At 39.4% G+C, this 23379-nt stretch overlaps 1 protein-coding gene across 3 annotated transcripts in view; it reads right to left on the bottom strand.

The window, feature by feature from the left end:
• Window positions 1-3339: 3339 nt before the first annotated feature.
• Window positions 3340-23379, bottom strand: part of Diaph3 (diaphanous related formin 3) — a 433102-nt gene continuing 413062 nt past the window's right edge. For all 3 annotated transcript variants that reach the window (XM_040754912.1, XM_040754964.1, XM_040755016.1), the window contains one exon: window positions 3340-4486. In XM_040754912.1, the coding sequence (XP_040610846.1) occupies window positions 4227-4486 (260 nt within the window). In that variant the 3' untranslated portion in view covers window positions 3340-4226. The remainder of the gene's footprint in view (window positions 4487-23379) is intronic.

Below are 23379 nucleotides of genomic sequence, written 5' to 3'. Positions count from 1 at the left end.
GGGTTACTCCGTCTACAATGTGGGTTCTGGGGATAGAACCCCAGGTTGGCAGGCTTGGTGACAATCACTTTTACCTGCTGACTCATCTCAGTCTTCGATACACCTTGTTCATTGCTTGGGGTGTCTATCATTTTTAGGTTTCTTGAAAGAAAAGAAGATTTAAGTTCTTGCTTCTTGAAGATGCCCAGAGGACGGCTAATAAAATGTGTCACTAAAATATAATTAGCTGAATAGAGAAAAAGAGTCACCAAAGTTAAGTTATGGCTACAGACATTGTGACTTTTCACTCTACCTTAGCTCCCCAACTCTTTAACAGTCTCCTCATATGTACTATAAAGGTCCAAGGTCTGCTTAGGCATAACAAGTGTTTGTGGTGGTAAGGCTCTATCATTTTTGTTTTGTGGAGAACGGTGGATTTACTCCTGCAGGGCCCTCCAAGCTCTGTGGTTCTCTGGCAACTCCACCCGTTTTTCTGAACAGTGGCTCTTAGAACAAAATGCTTGAACAATTTGGCCCCAGGATGTATTTTAAGAACACTCCTGCCTGGAAAGAACATGTAATAGCTACAGTTTAACAATTCACCAGACAAAAATGAATACTGGGTAACTGCCATCTACAATTTCTGGACCATAAAACTTTAAATAATTAATATGAAAAGTAAAGAAAGTGAATAGCACTTATTGTAAATCTGAGGAGATAGTAGCTCACATATTAAGATCTGTGGCCTTCCAGAAGTGACATAATGTGAAGAAAAGTTTGCTACAGTACCAGCCATCAAACAGGCCTCTAGTACACATGTGATTATGCATATGGGGGGACTTGAGATAATGGATGTAACAGCTGTGTACACTAGCTAAAATCATTTAGTTGATTAGTAAACTCACATCCACATTTCAAAACAAAAACAAGTCGCTCAGGAAGAAAAGTCATTTTTAAAAGTCACTTTGAAATCTGCTTTTGAGTAGATGTAACTAAAAGGATTTTAGAGCAACATGATAGGAAAATTTTTTTTAGTATGTCAACTTATGGAAGCATCCATTTTCTTACATAAATTGACATAACAGTCCTACATGTTTATCATGTGCCATCTTAGTACATGAATGTAACTGGAAATATGGTATTGATTATCTCTGGAAACATCTGTCATTCATATTGAAAACATTCTAAACTCTTCCTTTTTGTTTTTAAAAAGCACATGGAACATCATCAATACCAGTCTTTCACACTGGGAAGAGAAATCTCTTATTCAGTTGATATCAAGGCTAACCTTTTCCAGAAGGATTCTCTCTTAGACTTATTCAGAAATTATATTTTATCAGATATCTGGGGAATCCCTCATAAGTTGGATTCAAGTATTAACTACCCTTACTGCTAACTCAAGTGAACAGATTATGCTTAGAAACAGAACCACAGTATCTGTCCTTAAAGGCCACTGCTAGAGGTTTCATGCACAGTTTGGCTAAAGGAGTATTATGGGTTTGAAAACCCTAATCAATCCCACAGTCCTTAGTTAAGTGGCTTATAACGGAAGCCTCCCCAACAGAAAGTGAGCTGGCATTCAACCTTACTGGAGTTTTCCAACCCATCACTCGAGCACATTCAGAACCACGTCTTGTCATCCAGGGGCAAGGGGGTGGGAGGGAGGGAGGGAGAGGATGGGAGGCAGAGAAAGAGCATGTGTGTGCTGGGGCCGAACTGCCAGGTGCAGCCACTGCTGCTGCTCTGTCCTACGACCCTGGACTTCCTGTTTCAAGTCCGTCTGTTGCTCTTACAGCCACGCGGTGGGCTGAGTGTGCTCCACTGTGGCCTCCCTTTGCCATTGGGAGGTTTGTCACCCTCATTTCCTTTTACTTGCTATTTCTTCCTCGTGGCTGCTCAGGTACCCAGTGCTTACCCATTCTTGTGTGACTAAGTTATCTCCTTTAATTTCCCTCTCTGAGAAGTTCAAGCCTTGGCAAAATCACATCAAAAGTGATACAGTTCCTTCATTTGACTTTTTCCCCCTTATCAAAACACTTCTGCTTTTCTGCCATTCCTTGTTTGCTTAAAATATCTGCTTAAAGGAAGGTTGAGATGGTGGAAGAATAGAGGAGAGCAGGATGAGAGATACTGTAATAGAGGGAGTCGTTATAGTTTTGAAGAGAGATCTGGCGCTAGTGAGATTTCCAGAGATCTACAAGGATGACACCAACTTGCAATCTATGCAGTAGTGGAGAGGCTACCTTAAATGCCCTTCCCCGATAATGAGATTGACGACCACCTTATATGCCATCCTAGAGCCTTCATGTAGTGGCTGATGGAAGCAGATGCAAACACCCACAACTAAACACTGAACTGAACTCCTGGAAACCAGTTGCAGAGAGGGAGGAGTCGTGAGCAAAGGGGTCAAGACCAGGGAGCTCATGGACCCTAGACGGATGACTGAGAAGCCAGCATGGGACTGATCCAGACTCCTTGAATGTGGGTGTCAGTGAGGAGGCCTCAGCAATTTATGGGGCCTCGAGTAGTAGATCAGTACTTATCTCTGGCATACAAATGGCCTTTGGGAGCCCAATCCACATGGAGGGATGCTTTCTCAGCCTGGACATATGGAGGAGGGCCTAGGCCCTGCCTGGGATGATATGACAGACTTCAGAGATCCCCCATGAAGGGCCTCACCTGCCTGGAGAGTGGAGTGGGGATTGGGTGGGGGTTGGTGGGTGGTGGGGGAGGAAGGGAGGGAGAGTGAGCTGGGACTCTCATGTGAAGCAAGCTTGTTTCTAATTTAAATAAAAAATATATAAAAAATTGCCGGGCGTTGGTGCCGCACGCCTTTAATCCCAGCAATCGGGAGGCAGAGGCAGGCGGATCTCTGTGAGTTCGAGGCCAGGCTGGACCGACAGCCTCCAAAACAGAGAAACCCTGTCTCGTAAAAAAACCAAAAAAAAAAAAAAAAACCAAAAAAATATATAAAATTAAAAAAAATCCTACTTAAATTCCTTTTCCCTGATTATTAAGATTTAATTTCAAGAAAACCGAAATTGCAAGTGGAGGGTAGACTGCTTGCTGTAGTACTATAGGGCCAAATAATTTCTCACATGCTACAGATAAGGCTTCTTTGGTATCTATGAACAGAGTTTGGCTCATATTACTAATTAATTTTATTAACTTGGAGCTGAGAGGAGGTGGCAACTTAATAAGGACATCAAATATAGTAGACCACACAAGTCTAATTCCATATAGCTGCATTTCAGCTAAAAGTATAAAGAGTGCTTACTCATTACAAATAATAAAAGCACAAGAGAGGTTAGATCAGAGTTTGCGGCATCCATAGAATATGTGCAAGAGAAGAAAGACATATTTTAGTGCAAACAGCAAGTTTATTTTCTTTGATAAGAATTAACAAAGGAATGATAACAAATGAAGTACAATTGAAACATTTGCATATGGAAACTTCCCTTGAAACACTCAGATTGTTGTCACAAATATTGATTGTCAAGTTAAATTGAAATCCTAAGTTTGTGTAAAAATGAAAATTTATTTCTTGGGAAATTTCAGGATGGTAATTTTCTTTTTGAGCCATAATTACTGAAGGTAAAAATATTCTCTTAGCTAAGACTAAGAGTTTGGGCCAGTACTGTGACACTGTGTACATTCCAACTTTATATTCCTACTTTGTAAAATGTTGCAAAGAAAGTACATACATTTCTAATGTATCCTTTTTGGAAACCGGCCTTCCAGTGTGGAGTTAACACGAATCAACACTGGACATTACAGGTCTGATACACCGTTATATGTTTTTGATGCTATACTGAAAACATTTGGGGCTATCCAGATAGCAAATATGGGATACATTTGGACAGATACTACGTCTTCACCCTATTGATCTTTTGTTAATGTTGAAGTGGTAAATATTACACTTAGGACGTCATTGTCTTAAAGACACACGGTTGAACACATGGAGGCCTCCTTGTTCTCTGAGGCAACATGTATAATTTAACCAGCAAATACAGAATAGATGAATACCAGGAGACAAAAAAAGCATTAAAGCCCATTACAATCTTGAATAAGCCAAAACTTCAAGTACATAGGAAAAGCATTGCAATCATGTATTTAGCTTTATTTTTCTAATATATATCATAATTTTAAACTATATAAAGTCACTTACATAAAAGCAACTTTTCAAGTGTTACAGCTGAAAGCATGGCTTTGTGTTTGATTTAATCATTTTTTTTAACCAGTTTAATTTATAAAGCTCGTAATCTTGCCAGCAGGGTTTCAACTTCAGGAACTGATTCGCCTTTAGAAACAGAGCCAAGAAGTTCCATTTCCTTTTTTCTGTTGCTTTCTGCATTACAGGCTTCCTTCTCGACTGCCTTGATCCTCCCTGTAGACTTATGAGTGTCCAGATTATAATTAAGCTCCTTGGCGACTGGAGTCCTGGTGGAGTTGCCATTGATACTGTGGTGTGGACGTGACCCTTCTGTCAACTGTGCCTTCTGGTTTTCTATGGTAAGGAAAAAAGAAACATGAAACTTGTCAGTGTGAAAGCCAAGGTCCAGGTATGCTATAAAACATAGGTTTAGTTATTCTCAGTAAATAAGTCCTCTTGGAGAGACTAAAAATAGCCAGTAAAAGGCAAATGTAAAGTACACATGTAGAGGTTAAGAATTAATTAAATCACAGAAGACAACTGCTTATTTTCTTTTCTTATATTGAAACACCTGTGACCAGGACATTGCCAGAGTTTTTGTCCTATGGTCCATTCAGGATTTGGGTTAAACACTAATGAAGTGGAGAGGCCTTCCCTAACCATTTCAGATCGGCCTTATCCTGATCACCCTCTTTCTTCCCCTCATCCTTTTCTGCATGGTATCATAGCAGTCATATGCACCACATCTGTTTACTTGTCCACTGGGTGTCTTTTCACTGGAAGGTATGCTCCACAGAGTAGGAATGTTATTTTAAACACTGTGTAGTTTCAGTATCTATACAGCTCTGGGCAAACCAAGCGTTCAGTAAACATACCGGGCAACTGAACAGTCTGAATAGATTTGAACCAACAGAAGAATTAGACATAGATTTTCTTTTTGAACAAAAGCAAGGGAGAATCTCCTAAGTTGAAAAGTTAAAAAAAATTCCTTAGAAAAAATAATGAAGTTGTTAGGCAAATTGTATTTCCTAGCAAACCATAATTACATAATTTTGTTATAACTAAATTGAGTAGTATGTCCACATCTGCTTATATATCTATGCACACATCACACATCCATACTGGAAAGTAGCTGTAGTCTTGACTCCATAATAGGCAGTGCTGGCTGATTAATTTTCTTTGAGAGACTGGAAATTTCTTCTAATTAACTGACTCTCACGTTGTGCAACATTATGCATGACTCTCTCATAGATCTCCAACTTTTAAAAAGCAGATAGCCTCAATACTCATGTAACCTTGAACAGGGTTTCAAAATGGCTCCAACAAACTTGACATGACATTTAAAGTTTTTTGGTTATTCGCTGAGAGATGTTCCATTATCCCAATAGTAATGACTTTGGAGCACAAGCAGTCACTCATGACAGTGTGTTTTATGTGAGCGCTGAAAATTCCAACCGCAAACAGCTTGTACATTAAAAGGTGGCTGCTGAAGATATTTACTGCACTGTCATTTCCTGACCAGGGGCTTCCAGTGATGGATGAGTATTTTACACAGTTTCTTGGACAATCTCTACAAATTTTAGAAGTATGATCAGCTTTTAGCAGTTGGAAGAAAATAAATACACTTTTCTTATCACTTTCTCTATCAGGTGGGCAATTGTTACTCAAAAATCAAAATCTAGCAGAGCAGTGATTTTTTTCTGAGAGGGGTTTATGTGCTGCAGCTCAGAGCACACAGAGCCTGCAGCAAAGAACACACAGGTCTGGTGGTTCTGCAGTTCCCATGGTCACATAAATTAATTTTATCTTGTATCCACCATCTTCTCCCAAAAGGTGTGCGGAAAGCGCAATTGTAGCTAAGTGCCGATTTTCAGTCAGTGTACTGCCCATTCCCAAATCTTTTTATCATCCCTGGTCATTTGCTGTTTTGTATGATACTCCATCATGAGACTTCCAACAAACAAAGTTATTTTGATACTGGCCAAACCTAGTTAAAATCTTGGATTACCGAGACTACACCGGCAAGAATATGGATCTGAAATATAAGAAAATAATACATAAAGTTCTACAGCTTCTATAGCTATACACCGGCAAGGTCAACTCTGTATGTGGAAAATTAAGAATAGAAAATAACATGGGATTTTATGATGACATGGCATGAAATCTGATCTTTAGATGGATAGGCCACCCCCCCCCCGAGATTCTAAAAAATAAATCTCAAAAAGTGGCTAACGTATGGTGATTGTTTCTGTCTTAGTAAGGGTGACTATTGCCGTGGTGAAACGCTATGACCAAAGCAACTTGAGGAGGAGAGGGTTTACTTGGCTTACAATTTCATATCACTGTTCACTACTGAAGGAAGTCAGGACAGGAAGTCAAACTGGGCAGGAAACTGGAGGCAGGAGGAGACATAGAGGCTATGGGGTGGCACTGCATTGGCTTGCTCAGCCTACTTTTTATTTCTTTATAGAACCCAGGACCCCCAGCACAGGGATGGCATTACCCACCATGGGCTGAGCCCTTCCCTATCCATCACTAACCAAGAAGATGCCCTCCAACTGGATCTTGTGGAGGCGTTTTCTCAATTGAAGTTCTGTCTTTTCAGATGACTCTAGCCTGTGTCAAGCTTACATAAAACTAGCCAAACACTTACCCTTCCTTTTCTTTTCAAAACCTATAGGAGCAGCTCATCCGTCACCAGGATTTAGGGTTTACTCTCCAGTGCTTAGCAGAGAGGGCTGAAATGCTATCTTACGAACCTTTATTTATTAAGCAGCACCTTATTTATTTGTTACACCTTAAATATTACCACCATGCTACAGACTGAGGGGTAAAACCAGAAAGAGCTTTAGTCATGTGCTTAGTTATTGAGTAAGTCAGTTGCAGAAGCCAGACACCGTCTCAGGAGACACTGTCTTAGGCAAAGCTGAACTAACACCTTTTAGCCACAGGAAGGTGCTATGTAACCCAAAGCTGAGTTTCATAACAATTTTGTGTGGTGCCATCCCTGGGGTGGTGGTCCTAGGTTCTATAAGAGAACAGGCTGAGCAAGCCATGAAGAGCAAGCCAGGAAGCAGCATTCCTCCATAGCCTCTGCTATTCCTCCATAGCCTCCTGCCTCCAGTTTTCTTCCTAGTTTGAGTTTCTGTCTTGGCTTCCTTCAGTGATGGACTACAGTGTAGGAATGTAAGCCAAATAAATCCTTTCCTTCCCAACTTGTTATTTGGTCAAAGCGTTTCAGCACAGCGACAGCAACACTAACTAAGACAATTCCCCTCAGCATACAAGTTTGTTGTGGTAACTCCAAAGTCAAGAAAGAAGTTTCCATTTGCTTTCTCTTCTGCCCCCAGTTACACTCCCAGTGCTTGGTTCCTTTTAAAGAAAAAAAACCCTTCCAAGGAACCTGGTTCTTGTTTCCATTCTTCCTGTCACTTTCCTCTTGAGTCCACACTCAAGCGTTTGACATTTTATGCTTCTAAAGAGTTCCTGTGAAAGTCACCAGTGGACTGTGTGTTGAGAAAAAGGAGGAGAACAGATATTTGGGAATCTCTGCCTACCAACTGCAGTGGCAGTGTCTAGCATAGCCTGGGTTGTCTCTTTTAGTGCTTAGGTGTTTGAACATCTCTGGAGGCTTAGGTCAATAACAAGTGTGCCAATGCAAACAAAAACATTTAGATCCTTCTGAGAAACTCAGATGGCTGTGGGTTTGCCATTGGGATGAGATAAGAGAATAGCATGGTATTTGACACCTGTGAGCTTTCAGAAGAAACACTTTCGCAGGAAGCAACAGGTAAGACCGTACGAAAAAGGCAGAAGCCAGCCAAGGGACCACAAGAAAACACAAAGTGCACAAAGCCACTTAAAGGGAAGAGCTTGCAGCCCTGTTAGCAGTTCTGAGATAGCATTTCACTCCCAGGACCTGTGTTACCCCTTCTCCATTCCGGCCCCTCATTTCTAGTTTGCTTTTATAGTTGACTTCCAAGCAACACAGGGGTGGCAATTCTGTAAGTTAGAATGCATAGGTTTGCAGAAGCGTAAGTATAATTTGATGTGGGAGGCTTCTATCCTTGACAGGTGCAGTTAGGTGGTTATAAATACAGTATGGCACACTTGGACATGTGGACTCAATGAAAGGTTAGTCTGGTGCTGCAGTAAAAAGACACACATTCTACTTACCCTCCAGAGAAATCTTTGCCAGCACATATTTTTATACTGGATCCCGAATATACTAAGGCAAAATCAGATTACCGCTTAATTTTCTAAAGGGAGTACTTTTGTACAATTTTATGAATCCAAATCCTGGGCTTTCCCTTTGTTTCCCTATAAGATATTACAATTGATGTCTGTGTATGATACGTCTAGGACCCCTGCCAATACTCTGGGCCACTGGTAATGGCAGCACAGATAGGCAAAGAGCCAGCTACTATTCTTAGTAGCAAAACTCACAAGGGATCCACAGATTATGTATTTGGAAATAAGTAGGGTAAGAATTCATAATATTTTGCTTCAAAATAGGAAGACTCACTAATTTCATTTTAAATCCCCATATGAGTTTTACCTTAAGGGAATTAGTGAGCCCACACATAGCTTTTATTTCCCTCTGTGAATTAAAAGTTGGACTGTTGGAAAGCTGAATTGATCTTAAATGCAGAAAGCCCATTGGACATAAACATAAGAGTCAAGGCTGTAAACAATACCCAGTGTTGGGTTCCATATGGTGTTTGGCAGCACATAGATGCAAATGATAACAACATTCAAAAACCTTCAACATGGCCGGGCGGTGGTGGCGCACGCCTTTAATCCCAGTACTCGGGAGGCAGAGGCAGGCGGATCTCTGTGAGTTCAAGGCCGGGCTGGACCGACAGCCTCCAAAACAATACAGAGAAACCCTGTCTCGTAAAACCAAAAAAAAAAAAGAAAAAAAAAAAGAAAAACCTTGAACATTCCCATTGCTTCCCCAGAAACACAAAGACATGGGAGCCTAGGAAAGATGCTGGCCACACACCCACACCCACACACGCACACACACAATTTGACACCTAAACGAGGAAATATTTCATTCAACACCTTGGCAGATGACCCTTGGGGAAACCCTCCCCATTGCAGTGAATACCAGTTATGGTTCAGAGAGGTTCCTCCTTTAAATTAGTTTCCATCTTCCATCACACTGTGACTCTATGGGCACTGGCTTCTTAGGAGTGCCAACTCTCCAATGAGAAATGAAATTAAGCTTATACCTTTTGCTGCCAATAGCAAGCCTTTGGCAGTTTTGACTGGAGGATGACTGCAGAACACTTGGGTCCCAAAGTGATCTCAGTGACTTTTGTTCTGGAAATTTGGTGTCTTTTCACAACCCCTTACCTTTGCTCTTAACTCTTAGTTTGACCTACTAAGTAGCTGTGTTGTTCCATCTCAAAACAGCTTTATTAGGGGGCAAGGAATGAAAAACCCATAAAAAATCATTTTAAGGAACCACTGGGTATGCACAATAGTAAAGAATTGACAATTATATGTTTTAAATCTATGCAATAATGAAAGTTAGTGCTGGCTGCCAGTAGTCCATATCTTTGGGGTTTCCTTACTGTTGATTAACTGATGTTATGAGTAGTTGTCTCCCTATGGTTTCCTTACTGTTGATTAACTGATGTTATGAGTAGTTGTCTCCCTATGGTTTCATTTTGCTCTTTGATTTACATATATATATATGTACATATATGCAGAATATATATAGAAAACATGCACATACAATGATAGAAGTGTAAAAGATCATTTTATATGGCTAAAATCTTTAGAAGTACCAAGAAAGTCATCAGAAACCAATTGTGTAAAAGCATACAGCAGAATGTACTCTCCATTCAAATAATAAAATCTCTGGATTGAGAAAGTAACTCCTAAACTTGTACAGTTTTTGTAAAAGCTCACATACACAGTGGACTTTTTCATCTCACCATCTTGTAAATAAAGGTCCACAAGCAACACAGCTGCCATGGTAAGCTCAGTGGTGGGCAGGTCAGAATGGAGCGCATGACTGGAAGGAGTCTTCTAAGGGCCCAGGTTCAGTATAGGAAGCCCAGGCCCTTTCCTTTAAAGACAATGACATTGGAAAGGCCCCATCTTGCTGCTTCCCTTGCAGATAGACCATGGGCTGGGTTCTCTTTTCATATCTGCTGCGTTCCTATCGCTCAAGTCTTAGTAATCTTATTTTGTTTTTTATCCTACTTTACTGAAACCATTCTCTAAGAGTACCCAAGGCTTTATGGTTCTTACACTCAACGAAACTGTCTCTTGCCTCATTTTCTGTCTATACATTGACATTAAGGAACAGGTATAATAATGGCTTTGGCTTGTTTTTGTCCCAGTTCCTGGGAGGTGACCTTTTAACCTTTGGAATTTTGTTACCTATGGTAAGACTCTCAGACCTACAGGTTTCACTAGTTGATAAGTTATGCTAATTAGGTGATTCATGGTGAGGCCTTAGACAGTTTGCAATCATGAATGATGCAGGATGGGGTTAGTCAGGCCAATCAATGTGACTAGGAGGATGAGGTTTGAGGTGAGTGGTACAAGCCTATTCTCTAAGAACGGCAAGGGCCATTTCAATTCAGTTTTGTGGTCAATGATTGAACCAGTTATAAATAAATAATGGTGCCTTAATTTAAACTGAGGACACTGAACTTCAGTGGAGTTTTCTTGTTTGCAATATATTTGTCCTTGCATTCAGAGAAATTTGGTTTGCCTTGGATACCAAAATCTGCAAATGTTCAACTTTCTAATGTAAAATGGTTTAGAATTTCCTATAACCTGCACACACCCTTCTGTGGTTGTAAATAATCTCTAATTATGTATAATGTAAATATTATATGTAATTCACTATTACTTAGTCCATGTGCTGCTGTTTTTGCTATTTGTTTTTGGAGAATTCCATCCAAATCTTAGAACCCCATGTTTTTGGAGGCCACAGCAAACACATGCTTAGAAATGGAAAGAACACTTACTAAACCGAAGGGTGTTGGGGGGCTGAGTCTCTGTGGGAATCACTTAAGTACAATGGAAAATAACCAGTTAAATACTTAGCAAGCTATTTTTTTCTGAAGCCATTTATAAGTAGCATCTGAGAATGTACTTTTATGCAATTCCCTCTGTATATTTTATATGCTTTCTAATTCCACATCAGATATTTCAAATGCACAGATGTTTATTCTGAGTGGGTAGCTTGGGTATTTCTATTCCATTTCATTTTGATTTATAGAATCACATAATATAGAATGGTGTATTCTTTGCATTGGAAAGACCTTAGTTATTTGGCAGAACCATCTATCCAATGCTTAAATTCCATTTGCTCAGCTTTGAAAATAGTTTGCTTAAGATTGAAGACCTTCAGTCAGATCCTGAAAATCTCATAACCACAAGGCAATATATTCCCCTTTGGGAAATTCTACAAAGATCACATATTTATTTATCAGCATTGGCTCCACAAAATTTTTGTCACTGTCTCTACTGACTCCCTCCCATCAAAAATTTTAGGGGTCTATTAAATAAAGGAAATTCCTTTTCCACCTACCAGTATGCATTTGAAAACAAACAAAAAAATCCCCAAACAATGACCACTTCTTTAAACTAAACAGCTATAGTTTCCTCATCTGCACCTTGTAGTGACCAGAGGTGGAATTATGAATAAGAGAATTCATTGACTAACTCAATGAATGCTCAGCATTCTATGCTAGTTGCTAATTCTTTGATATATTTACTACACTGCTATTTCTGCTATGAGCATGCAGAGTAGTCCAAAATTCTGAAAAAAAGTAGGTTCTATACTATAAAACAATACATGTTCACAGGACCCTGATTACAACCTGTTGGCTCAGCAACTGAGGTTCACTGTCCCTATATGCTTGACGAAGGAGAATGTGCCTAGAAAAATCTGATTTTAATTGAGAACTGAATCCCAAGATACATTTGTCTTCATATAAAAATTATTTTATAGACGAACAAGCCACTTTATTCTTTTCAACCCACATAATTCATTAGTATATCCTAACAGCAATATGTTCATGTAGTAGAAAACCACTGAATATCTTACTGTGAGACAACTTGTGTAAACATGAACTCCACAAAGGTTGGTATCTCTCATCTGTCCACTTCACTGCTTCAGTTGACATTATTTATGTTTTATTTACTGTGTTACTGAGATTATCAGGGCATACTTTTATTACCTCACCTCACTTAATAGTTGATAATAATTTACTCCAAAGAAAATACTTTGGAAAAACAAGAGCTGAATAAGAACTGACCTGTGACATAACATTTTGATTTAATGTATCTATTTCTTGTTTTCTGGCTCCTTGAAGACTCAGCATTGACTACAGAATGGCACTATCAATAGAAATAAAAATCACAAATGGGCTATATGAGTAATATAACAATTTATCAAAGCTATAATGCTAACTGAAAAAATCAGGTAAATTAATTTTAATTACTGAATAATATTATTTTCAACTTGAAGTGAAGAGCAGTAGTTAAGAAAATCTTCAACACTCCTTTTTTGGTTTTCATTTGTTACAAATAAAACTTTATAATTGTAGTACACCTTGTTTCCACTAGTCATATTTCAGGAGCAGAGAGCTAACTGCAGTTGGCAGCTGCCCTGGTCCACACATAGGATGCAGAGCTTCTGAAGGTGCTGATCAACCTGCAATGTTCTGGGGGTTAGAGATCTTCACAGAAAATATCTGAGGAGTAACAGTGTCTCAAGGTGGATTTTGACTATAACCTTCCTAATGCTGTGATCCTTTAATACACTTCCTCATGTTGTGGTGACCCCAACCATAAAACTTATTTTCACTGCTACTTCATAATTGTAATTTTGCTATGTTATGAATTGTAGTGTAAATCTCTGTGTTTTCTAATGGTCTTACGTGTCCCCTGTGGAAGGGTCATTCAACCCCCAAGGGACTGCAACCCACAGGTTGAGAATCAGTGTTCTAAAGCCACACTACCTGAAAGCACCTGGTCTTGGAGGATAACCAGGATTGTGCCTGGTTAGTATTTGGGCAGAAAAATCTAACAGTCATACTCATTACTATTACAAAGTTAGTAACAATAACAAGAGCAATTTTTAAACTACAAAGTTCAAATCACGATAAGCCACATGCTAGAGGAAACCAATACTGTTCATGAATGCAAGCTTACTAAAAACAGTTCTATGACTAATATGTCCCTATATGTAAATGCTACTTTAGGTGGTTAAAGAACAAGTCACCCAAGCCAAGATTTTTAGCTCGCTTCTGCATGCACTAGTAAATGTAGCTTTGTCATATGTTCACAGATTTTATACTGATCATAGTACATTATCAAACAGAAATATGTTATCCCAACTTCATATAGAAATAAATTGCAGCCGGGTGTTGGTGGCGCACGCCTTTAATCCCAGCACTCGGGAGGCAGAGGCAGGCGGATCTCTGTGAATTCGAGGCCAGGCTGGACTGACAGCCTTCAAAACAGAGAAACCCTGTCTCGTAAAACCAAAAAAAAAAAAAATAAAAAAAAAAAAAAAGAAATAAATTGCAGCCGGGCGGTGGTGGCACACGCCTTTAATCCCAGCACTTGGGAGGCAGAGGCAGGCGGATCTCTGTGAGTTCGAGGCCGGGCTGGACCGACAGCCTCCAAAACAATACAGAGAAACTCTGTCTCGTAAAAACCAAAAAAAAAAAAAAAAAAAAAGAAAGAAAGAAATTGCAGATACTAATATATTCTTAATATTGAGAGGAAAAACTTCCCCGATACACAATTGCTATGGAGTCATCAATAAAGGAAAACTACTGATGGAATCAGGTATGACTGTAGGATGCAATTTTATGAAAATATCTTGCATTCAAAGAGACTGAACTATTGCTGGACTACACAGCCAAGTTAATAATCCACCTTGAGATCACTTAAGACTTAGCTGCAAACTTACTGTATACTCAGTTTTTGAAAGTTGAATCTGTCTGTAGAGAACAGCATAACAACCAGTCTTAATGTGGTTTGGATTTTCCATGAGGTCAGTTTTTGCAGCCTGAGGTAAAGTGCAGCTATAACCTAAAATTATACTCTTCCATGTCACTAACTGTGAGTAATGTAAGTGTGCTCTGGTAATCATTTGCTGTAGACATCCAACAGTTTGAAAAAAAATCTTATACAATAAATATTCACCATAAATGTTGCAAAAAAAACATTTGGATATTAGTTGATGGTGTCTGCAGGTTCTGTTCACTATTCTGGGTCAGCTGAGATTGGGAAAACAACTTCTCTCCTTGAAAAAACACTGTTAAAAATTTCCATGATGTATCTTTCATTCCGTTCCCACATAACGCTTGCTGTGTTGTTCAATAAAAACAGAGCAACATCCTTAACATAGGGACAGACAGCCAAACATCAGACAGTCACATACAATAGACAGGTTACAGAAAGGCCAGTGACCTGTAACTACAGGCTGACGGGAGAACACAGTGAGCGAAGTGGAGTATTCAAATTAAAATGTGGGTTTGTTCCTGGTCAAATTCATCCAAGAGGAAGTGCTGCATTTTCATTCCTTAATGTGACACCAGTGCACGCCAGAGTCTCTGAAATTATTTTCAATATGCTATTATCTATAACATACATTATAAAAGGAAAAGCAACAGGGGAAAGAAAGCAATGCTCTGGTGTGTAGTGTTTCACTGTGATCTTGTCCTATGTACACATGAACAGTAAGTACGACTCTCTCGGAAACTTGGAGTTTGTGAATGAGAAAATAGATATAAAGGAAAATCATACTTACAGAATTTGAATTCTAATACTGACACATTTTCTACTGCCACAACCCATGACATTTTTATCTAGTCTCCTAAGCACAAGGAGACCAGGTTGCCATTTATGTATGGATTTTTGTTTTACTACATAGCTGTGCATAACATGGAAACTGGAAATATCTAATTTACTAAGCATTGATTCTCCTCCTTTGTAAATGAAGTTGGTTTTGCTTGACATTCTATTTGTCAGAGCAGGACCTATTTGTCAGGGTAAGAGTTAGCTTCCTTTGGTAAAATCTGATAGACTGGCCTGTTTTGATTATCCCCTTTATGGCTTTGTAGGGTGAACTTCCCCAGGATCCAAGGTACCAAGTTTGATTATACAGTCTCAAAGTGTTTCTGAGACTTCAGACTCATATACTTCAAAAAAAGCGATGGAATACAGATCTGACTTAACTTGTAGATATTACCTGCAAGGGAGCAGCTCAGGCTAGACCACTCCCATCTTCTACTCCCAGCATGAACAGTAAGTCCCTCAGACAATCCTCCTCAACCACCACTGTTACAGACTTACTGCCCTTCTCCCCGAAGGACAATTTTGCAAAGTAATCTTGGGCAAAAGTGCTGATACATTGTGAATTTCTCTGTGCTCATAACCCACACAGACTGTCCTATCTGTGACCAAAAAAAAAAAAAAAAACCAACAACAACAACAAAAACAAACAAACAAACAAAAAAAACAAATCTGGCAAGCACCTTGAGCACAGGTTATATTTTACTCCAATATAAGACTGATTTTAAGTCTTTTTGATGATAGCTGTTGTTCTAAGAAATTTCACTTTGTGTTTTTTGCCATTAAAGTTTTCATCATTGTTTCCCCTTAACAGGGCCTGGTATGACATCTTTAAGCAAAAACATTAACGGGTATGAAATACAAGGTAATATGGTAGAGAGTATAATCATTAAATGCACAGAAATGGTCAACTGCTTTAAGTCATCTCAAATGCAGAGGGAGAAGTTAACTGATGGCAAATCAAATGTATCCTCATTTCTAGAACTATTGCATATAACTCTGGGTGCTGGCTACAGAGTCCTTGGTGCTTAAACTACAATCTCACTTCCGATTGTTTTGGCTAAAAAATGCCGACCTTCCCTTTAAAGGTGTGATTTTTGATCAGCAAAGTAACGGAAGCTGCTCCTTTTTAATGTGGAAAAGAGCAGAAGGAATAGGTCAAAGTCACTTCAGTTATTCTCTTGCAAATAAAATACCCAGTTTGCTTTCTGTGAAACCCCAGGCTGCACTGGAATCTCTGAAAAATTGTTTTCTGCATAGAGCTCATTGTTAATGCTCCCTTGGCTACATCTGTGCTTTCCAAGACTCCATGGACACACAAACAGATCGGACCACACAATTCCCTCCTTCCGTTTACTGCTATAGATTCCTGCCTCAGGCTTTTCTTGCCAGTAGGGACTGTTAACTCAAAGACTTGTTTCCACTCTCTTCCTGGGGCTTTGGAACACCTCCTGTTTCTATGGTAACACAAAACACAAAGCATCAGAAATGTATCATACAGTGGGAAGGAAAAAAATCAGAGTACAGTTCTCTTGGTAAAATTGGAGAAGGTGCTGACAGCGGGCGAACAGACAAGGAGGAAGGATGGGTAATTGTCCCTTGTCCCACTCATCAGTCTTTCAGAAGAGCTACACTTGCCAGCACAGAGACCTTGGAGTCAATGGAACTGTACAGTCCACATGGTATTTGAAATTAAGAAGAATGTACTAGAGAGTCACAATAGTCACACATTCCCAGAAATTCACAGTTCATTTAACTACTGACAGAAATAAGTTCTCTGTCAAATAAGCCCCCACATTTACATGCTTTGAAAAACATTCACATTGACATCTAATAAATAATTCTAAATACTTTCAAATACATTGCAGACAGCACCGAGAGTCACTAACCTATGTACAACAGTTTTAGAAGTGAGCTTAGATTTACCTTCAGCTATGTTCTCCCTACTTATCAGATTAATTACAGCTGTTGAACATTTCCCTGGATTTAGTGATTGTATTTTCTACTATATTACCCCTTATTTCCTACCTGTTAATGCTTTCACTTAAGACATTACGTAAAGTCCTGTTAAGGGGTCAGGGAGACAGTTAACAAAGAAGAAAAATACACAAACATTTGTAGTATGGTATGCTTTAAAGATAATGCAAAAATTTGAATTTGACACAGCAAATGCTTTCTTTTTAATTTTTTCTGCAGTTAAATCTCTCTGTCTCTGTCTCTGTCTGTCTCTGTCTCTCTCTCTGTCTCTGTCTCTGTCTCTGTCTCTGTCTCTGTCTCTGTCTCTGTCTCTCTCTCTCTCTCATTGGCTTTGAATAACCAGAAGGTTCAGATCTCTATTATTGGTCAATTTCTATCTGTTTCCTGGCTATAGACAGCATTTTTAAAGTTTTTCTCAGAAATACTTTTGTGGTTAAAACTTCAAGCATTTGAAGAAATAAATTGATGAAGATATCAGCAGATGTAAAGATCCCCATGCTCATGGATCAGTAGGGTTAATACATTAAAGGGGCCGTTCTACCAAGTGGTCTAAAGATTCATCACAATTCTCAGCAAAATCCAAACACAATTGTTTAAAGACCTTGAAAATACAACTTGCAGGCTTATATGAACAACAACAACAAAAACTTGATAGGCAAATCATTCCTGAACAATGAAAGAACAGTATGGCATTGGCCACAAAACAGACACATTGAATAACGGAATCTAGTTAAAGAGACGGATATAAATCCAAACACACGTGGACAATGATTCCTGATAAGTAAATTCAAGAAATAAAAAATTAAGATAGTACCTTCAACAATGGTGCCCTTTATACTGAATTTCTGCACGTAGAATTCAAATAGATCCACATTGATTACCCTGCACAGAACTCCAGTCCAAATGGGTCAAAGGCCCCAGTATAAAACCAGACACACTGAAACTGGTACAAGACAATGTGGGGAAAAGCCTTGAATGCACTGGCACAGGCGTCAACTTCCTGAACATTATACCAAGAGTGTAGGCACCAAGATCAGCAACCAGTAAATGGGACCTCATGATACTGAAAAACTTCTGTAAAACAAAGGACACAGTCAAACATACAAACAAAAATATGTAAGGAACTAAAAAAAAATAGATGTTGAATGCCGTGGAATAGTCCTTTGTACACAACAAATATGTATTACTCTCACTGATTAATAAAGGAATGGCCTATAAAAATAAAGCTAAAAAAAGCTTGTCTCAGAAACATGTCAATATATGTGAGGAGTATTAATGAAATCAACTTGAAAATATGTAAGAAGCCCCCACACTCACACATTATGAAAGACATTCCACATTGAGATCTAATAGGCACACTATAAATGCTTTCAAAACATTCTATGAAAGTCTACACAACACTGCTCAGCATTGTTCCTGGAAGCTGAGTATGAGGTCTCCTGAGGATGGGTGGAGACTGCTTGGTTATGGAATACCAACACAGGGCAGCTGCTCTATTTCCAGTACCTGCCTTCACGGTGGAACAAAGTTGGCCTCGAGTCCATACTTTGAAAACTGCCCTCTAACATTAGATTAGTGGAGGTTTCAGGAAGGCTAATCTTATTTGTAGAACTCCTATTTGTGTGTTTGTCTTAAAAACACCCAGTAAACTAAGATGTAGCTACAGTTCCGGCCACTAGAGGTCAGCCACTCACACCTGTCACTAATGGTTTTCAGTGGGCATTAGCGGACACTGAGTAACTTTTGGTGATTTAAAAGCATGGAAAAAACATTCCTTTACAACCATCACATGTTTGCTGATTATTTTGTTTTTAGAGCTCTTTTTGCATGGTACTACTTTCATATATTTGCTTTCATTTTATCTGGAAGAGGAAAAGAAGCACTGTGATGAGCCGGTCTTTGCTATTAATGGGATCTCATAATATAAGAAGGCTGCATCGAAGAAATGTGTGCAGTTTTACCAAGGCCATTTGTGATGGGGCTTTAGTCAACTCCCCACTCAGTCATTTTACTCCTTGAACACCTTGAGCATTTCCTCCAAGTACAGACAAATCTTATGGCATTGAGAGGCCTATATATTAATGATTAATTACAATGTGTAAAGTCATTCATCTGTCTAGTGAGATTTACTACATGATACACCAGATATATTTACAACACAATTATGAACTACAACAGAACGCAGGGATTTAACAAAGTACATTTCTAACACAACTATATCCACTTTTTCAATGTCTTATCATAAAACTACAAGCATTTCCCCCTATTTTAGGCTGTTTTCAAAAGGCTGGCAATAGGCTGGGCGTTGGTGGTGTACGCCTTTAATCCCAGCACTTGGGAGTCAGAGGCAGGAGGATCTCTATGAGTTCAAGGCCAGCCTGGCCTACAGAGCATGTTCCAGGATAGCCTCCAAAACAATACAGAGAAACCCTGGCTCGAAAAACACAAACAAACAAACAAACAACAACAACAACAACAAAACCAAACCAAAACAAAAAAAGGCTGTCAATAAAACTCAAGTATGCATTCAATGCCAGGTGGGTACACATGTACATGGTGCCATATCTGGATTCTCTACATAGCTGAATAACGTTTGAGGAAGGAGATTTCGAAGTGAGTAGAAACTTACCCAGGCACAGGGCAAGACTGGGTGCCTGGCTGCAAACCACAGTGCTGCTGTTTAAAGAACATTTATCCCAGTAAATGCAGAAGGAGAGGCATGCAGCCTTACTGTGTATTAGTGTGAGGAACCAGGAGGGAACTGGGGGACTCTTCATCTTTAAATGCTTTAAAACTCTATCAAGCGCTCTAGCGGGAGACAACCAGGAGGATTTATTTCCAGGGGTTGTGCTCAAAACTGTGTTGGGTGCCGTCGTTCCTATCTATACTTGCAGCCATGGAGCTAGACACTCACAGAAGCAGCAAACCCAAGGTGTAGGTTTGCTAGCATGAGAAAATACTCAGTGGCATTACCGCACACACCTTTTTGTTTTAGTAAGTACTACTTGTGTCAAATGGAAGGTTCAGACTTTAAAAATCACTTTCTAATTTTTCAAATACAGTGAGATAATCACAAAAGCCTTGATTTGTTTTAAATGCTAACGCTTTAGCCCAGTGTTTTCTCACTAGCAATCAGTGCTGGAGGAAACTCCTTTTAGGAGGGGATGCAATTTCTTAAACCGTTTTATCTGTGTTTATCCAATCAGCATTTCTGATGATCTGGTATCTCTGAAATCACACCAATAATCCCTCCTGATGGCCATAATGCCACCTGCCAATGGATTTCCCTGTCATGCTCATGTCTTGATCTGCTTGTCACATGTTTAGTAACAAGAACATACACTATTCAGAGTCTGTGTTCATTCTGTCCCTTGTGGTAGTAAAGACAGAAGTTATCATGGATCTATGTGATAGCATGGACAGTATGCTTTTGCTCATTTATTAGAATATACATTGCCTATCCAGCTAGTTGACCTTGGTGTCAGGAAATGCACAACAAACAGAGGTGGTCCTTGCCTCCAGCAAGCCGCCGATGTAACTACATCTGTATGGTGTATTTACCGAGATTCTTGTTTCCCTTGCAGCATACAGCAGAGGAACAGCTAGATTAGAACAGTACTGTAAGTGCTGATGATGTCCTTTTCCGTTTTGAGATAAGAGCTTTTGATGCAACCCAGAGTGCCTCAAGCTTCATACAATCCTGTCTGCCTCGGCCTCCTGAGGACTGGGGTTTCAGGTGTGCCACCACATGTGGCTCTGTGCCTCTAATTATAGCTTCTAGTTATAAATTTGGTCTATTAAATGTGATTTATTTGACAAAAGTCAGGATCCATGTCTGTTTGGTAGCAAAGCCAAAAGTTTAAGTACTCTGAGTGTGTTAGAGTTCACAGGAAAATACGCAGCGTGGAGGCATCTGCAGAGGTAAATGGGGAATGAAGAGGGCTATAAGAAGTAGATGGTGAGGATTAATTAGAGGAATCTAGGGAGAACTAATGAGCGAGCATATCCCTCACTCAAACACAGACAGAGGAAAAACATGCAGGTATGAAGTATCCAAATCTAGACCAGTTTATACAGGATGAGCTGGACAGGACTGTCAGAATATGTAATGAGCTGAATTTATGCTGCGAAGTCCTGAGTCTGAGCTCCAGACCTGGTTGAGAATTGTGTCTCACCAACATCCTCTTCCTCTCTGTTGTCCATACCACACAAATATTAAAAAAAAAAAAAAAGACTACTTCACAGTTAGGAACAGGGAAGAGAGGCACACCACAGTCAACACTGAGAAAGCATCCTAGACTCCAGCCTCTCTGTTCCGAAGCCTCCCTTGTTTCCTAAGGAATCCCAAACAGGAGACACATTAACCGCCTGCTCTACCATACTCTGTGCTCTCTCGGTCTGACGGTGATAATGCTACCTCCTGGCAATGCTTTTTGTGTGCTAAGCATGACAAAAGCCCTTTATTATGTTTCATAGTTTGTCTCAAACTATATGAAGTTGTTGGCATCCTTATGATATAGGAAAAACAAAGCAAAGTAAACAAACAAACAAGAAACCAAGACCAGGAGCCTAGCTAGCCTTTGTGAGATCATGGACAGTGTTCTTGGTTTGCTGCTGGTGCTGACTCCCTCCTGAATCCCATGGTTCAGAGGGCTCCCAGGGTCTCCTCCTGTAAATTAAAAGCCTTTCACTGGAGGCAAGGTTAGTTTTATTTCACCCCCTGCTGTCTCTACAGATTTGGTTTTAACTGAGCCTACTGCCATGGAACAACCTTTTCATTTATCAAGCAGTATGCTTATTGATTTGTTTGCTCTTTGGTTTTACATGAAAGAGAACAACAACAACAAAAATTTCCTCTGGCTCATCTGCTTAGCAACTGTAAAAACAGGACCAGACCGAAAGCACAGGTTCTGTGCAAAAGTATAGGAAATATTGCAGGCCTTTCCTCTCCGCCCTGTCATTTACTTTCTACATCCTTCAGGAATTCTCTTATTCTCTTCAGGCTCCTTCTCTCCTTTCTTCTCTAAAATGAACAAACAAACAGGACCTGATCAAGGAATTCAAAGGGTTTCCATATAAAATCACTTTGAGATCTATAGACCACCCACTATGGGAATATAGAGAACATTCAATCAAGATACAGCTCTCAATGTACTAAAAAAAAAAGGAAGGGAATTTCATTTTTAAGTCTTTCAATGCATATTTCTGTAGGAAACTGGTGTATGCCTACACAGATTATCATTAGACTCATAGATAGTGATAAATTCTGTGATATGTATTTATGTGCTAATATGATGGGAATAGGTGGGTGGCTATCCAAACTCTGAATGACAGATCTGGTGGGAATGGCAGCTGTAATGCGTATGAATTACTGCTCATCATCATTTAAAGTTATCTGACAGCTTCCTGATAAAGCACAATTACAGAAATATCAAGCTTGAGGATTTCACGGGTCTAGAATTACTAAGTCAAGAAGGAATCTTTTGTGGGCTGGAGGAAGGGAAGGAGATTTTCTGTTCTTAGAGATAGAGGCACATTTCAAACTCCCAAGAAAGTCTGGTTATTTGTAAACAACTTCCTTCCATTCTCACCTTCAAATATGAGGTGAGTGAGACACATCTGTGACCTTTTTTTTCTCTTTGTGGAGTGGTAATTAACACATTACATTCATGAACAAGATAGAAATGAAGAAACTGACAAAAACGATTCACCGGAAGGTTTTGTTTGAGTAAATTGCAGCCCTCTTGTTTTTGTATTCTTGTTATTTCCAAGTGTTTCCCCAGTTTTGTCACTTGTGAAATACAGGTCTCATGGGAGCAGGTCTCTGGACACAGCAGCACATGTAGTGCCAGGTGACTCCTCCTGGGAGGTAGTCACCAACAAGAACATTTTAGCCCATGAAGTCACGTGGATTAGTTTGGTGAAAGAAGTGGGAAATAGCATAAGACCAATGAAAAATCATGTCTCAGTTTCAAATGGCATCTTGCCATTGGTTCCTAAGTGACGGACAGTTGCTTTAGTCATATTGTAGACATAGCTGGTTAATAACGATGTGACTATCAACTGTGATGGAAGGATGACATTGTTGGTCACGTGAATAAAAAAATCATTAGCCTATTCTCCACAAAATTGGAAAATCAAAAAGGGATTGACAATTTTCTTGATAGATACTATTAACCAAAGTTAAAGCACGATCAGATAAACAGCTTATATAAGCTCTTAATCTTTAAAGAAATAGAAAGTAGTCAGTAAGTCTCCCAAACAAAACAAAACAAAAACCGAAGGTCAGATGGATTTAGTGTAGAATTCTACCAGACTTTCAAAGAAGACTTAATACCAATACACCTCAAATTATTCCACAAAACACAGCAAAACAAACATTGGCAAATTCACTTTATGATGCCACAGACTACTGGATAGCCAAACCA

Source organism: Mesocricetus auratus, unplaced genomic scaffold (assembly GCF_017639785.1).
Source record: "Mesocricetus auratus isolate SY011 unplaced genomic scaffold, BCM_Maur_2.0 Super-Scaffold_2245, whole genome shotgun sequence".
Taxonomy (NCBI): Eukaryota; Metazoa; Chordata; class Mammalia; order Rodentia; family Cricetidae; genus Mesocricetus; species Mesocricetus auratus.
Note: the sequence above shows the minus strand (reverse complement) of the source record. Positions and strands in the feature narration are given on the sequence as shown.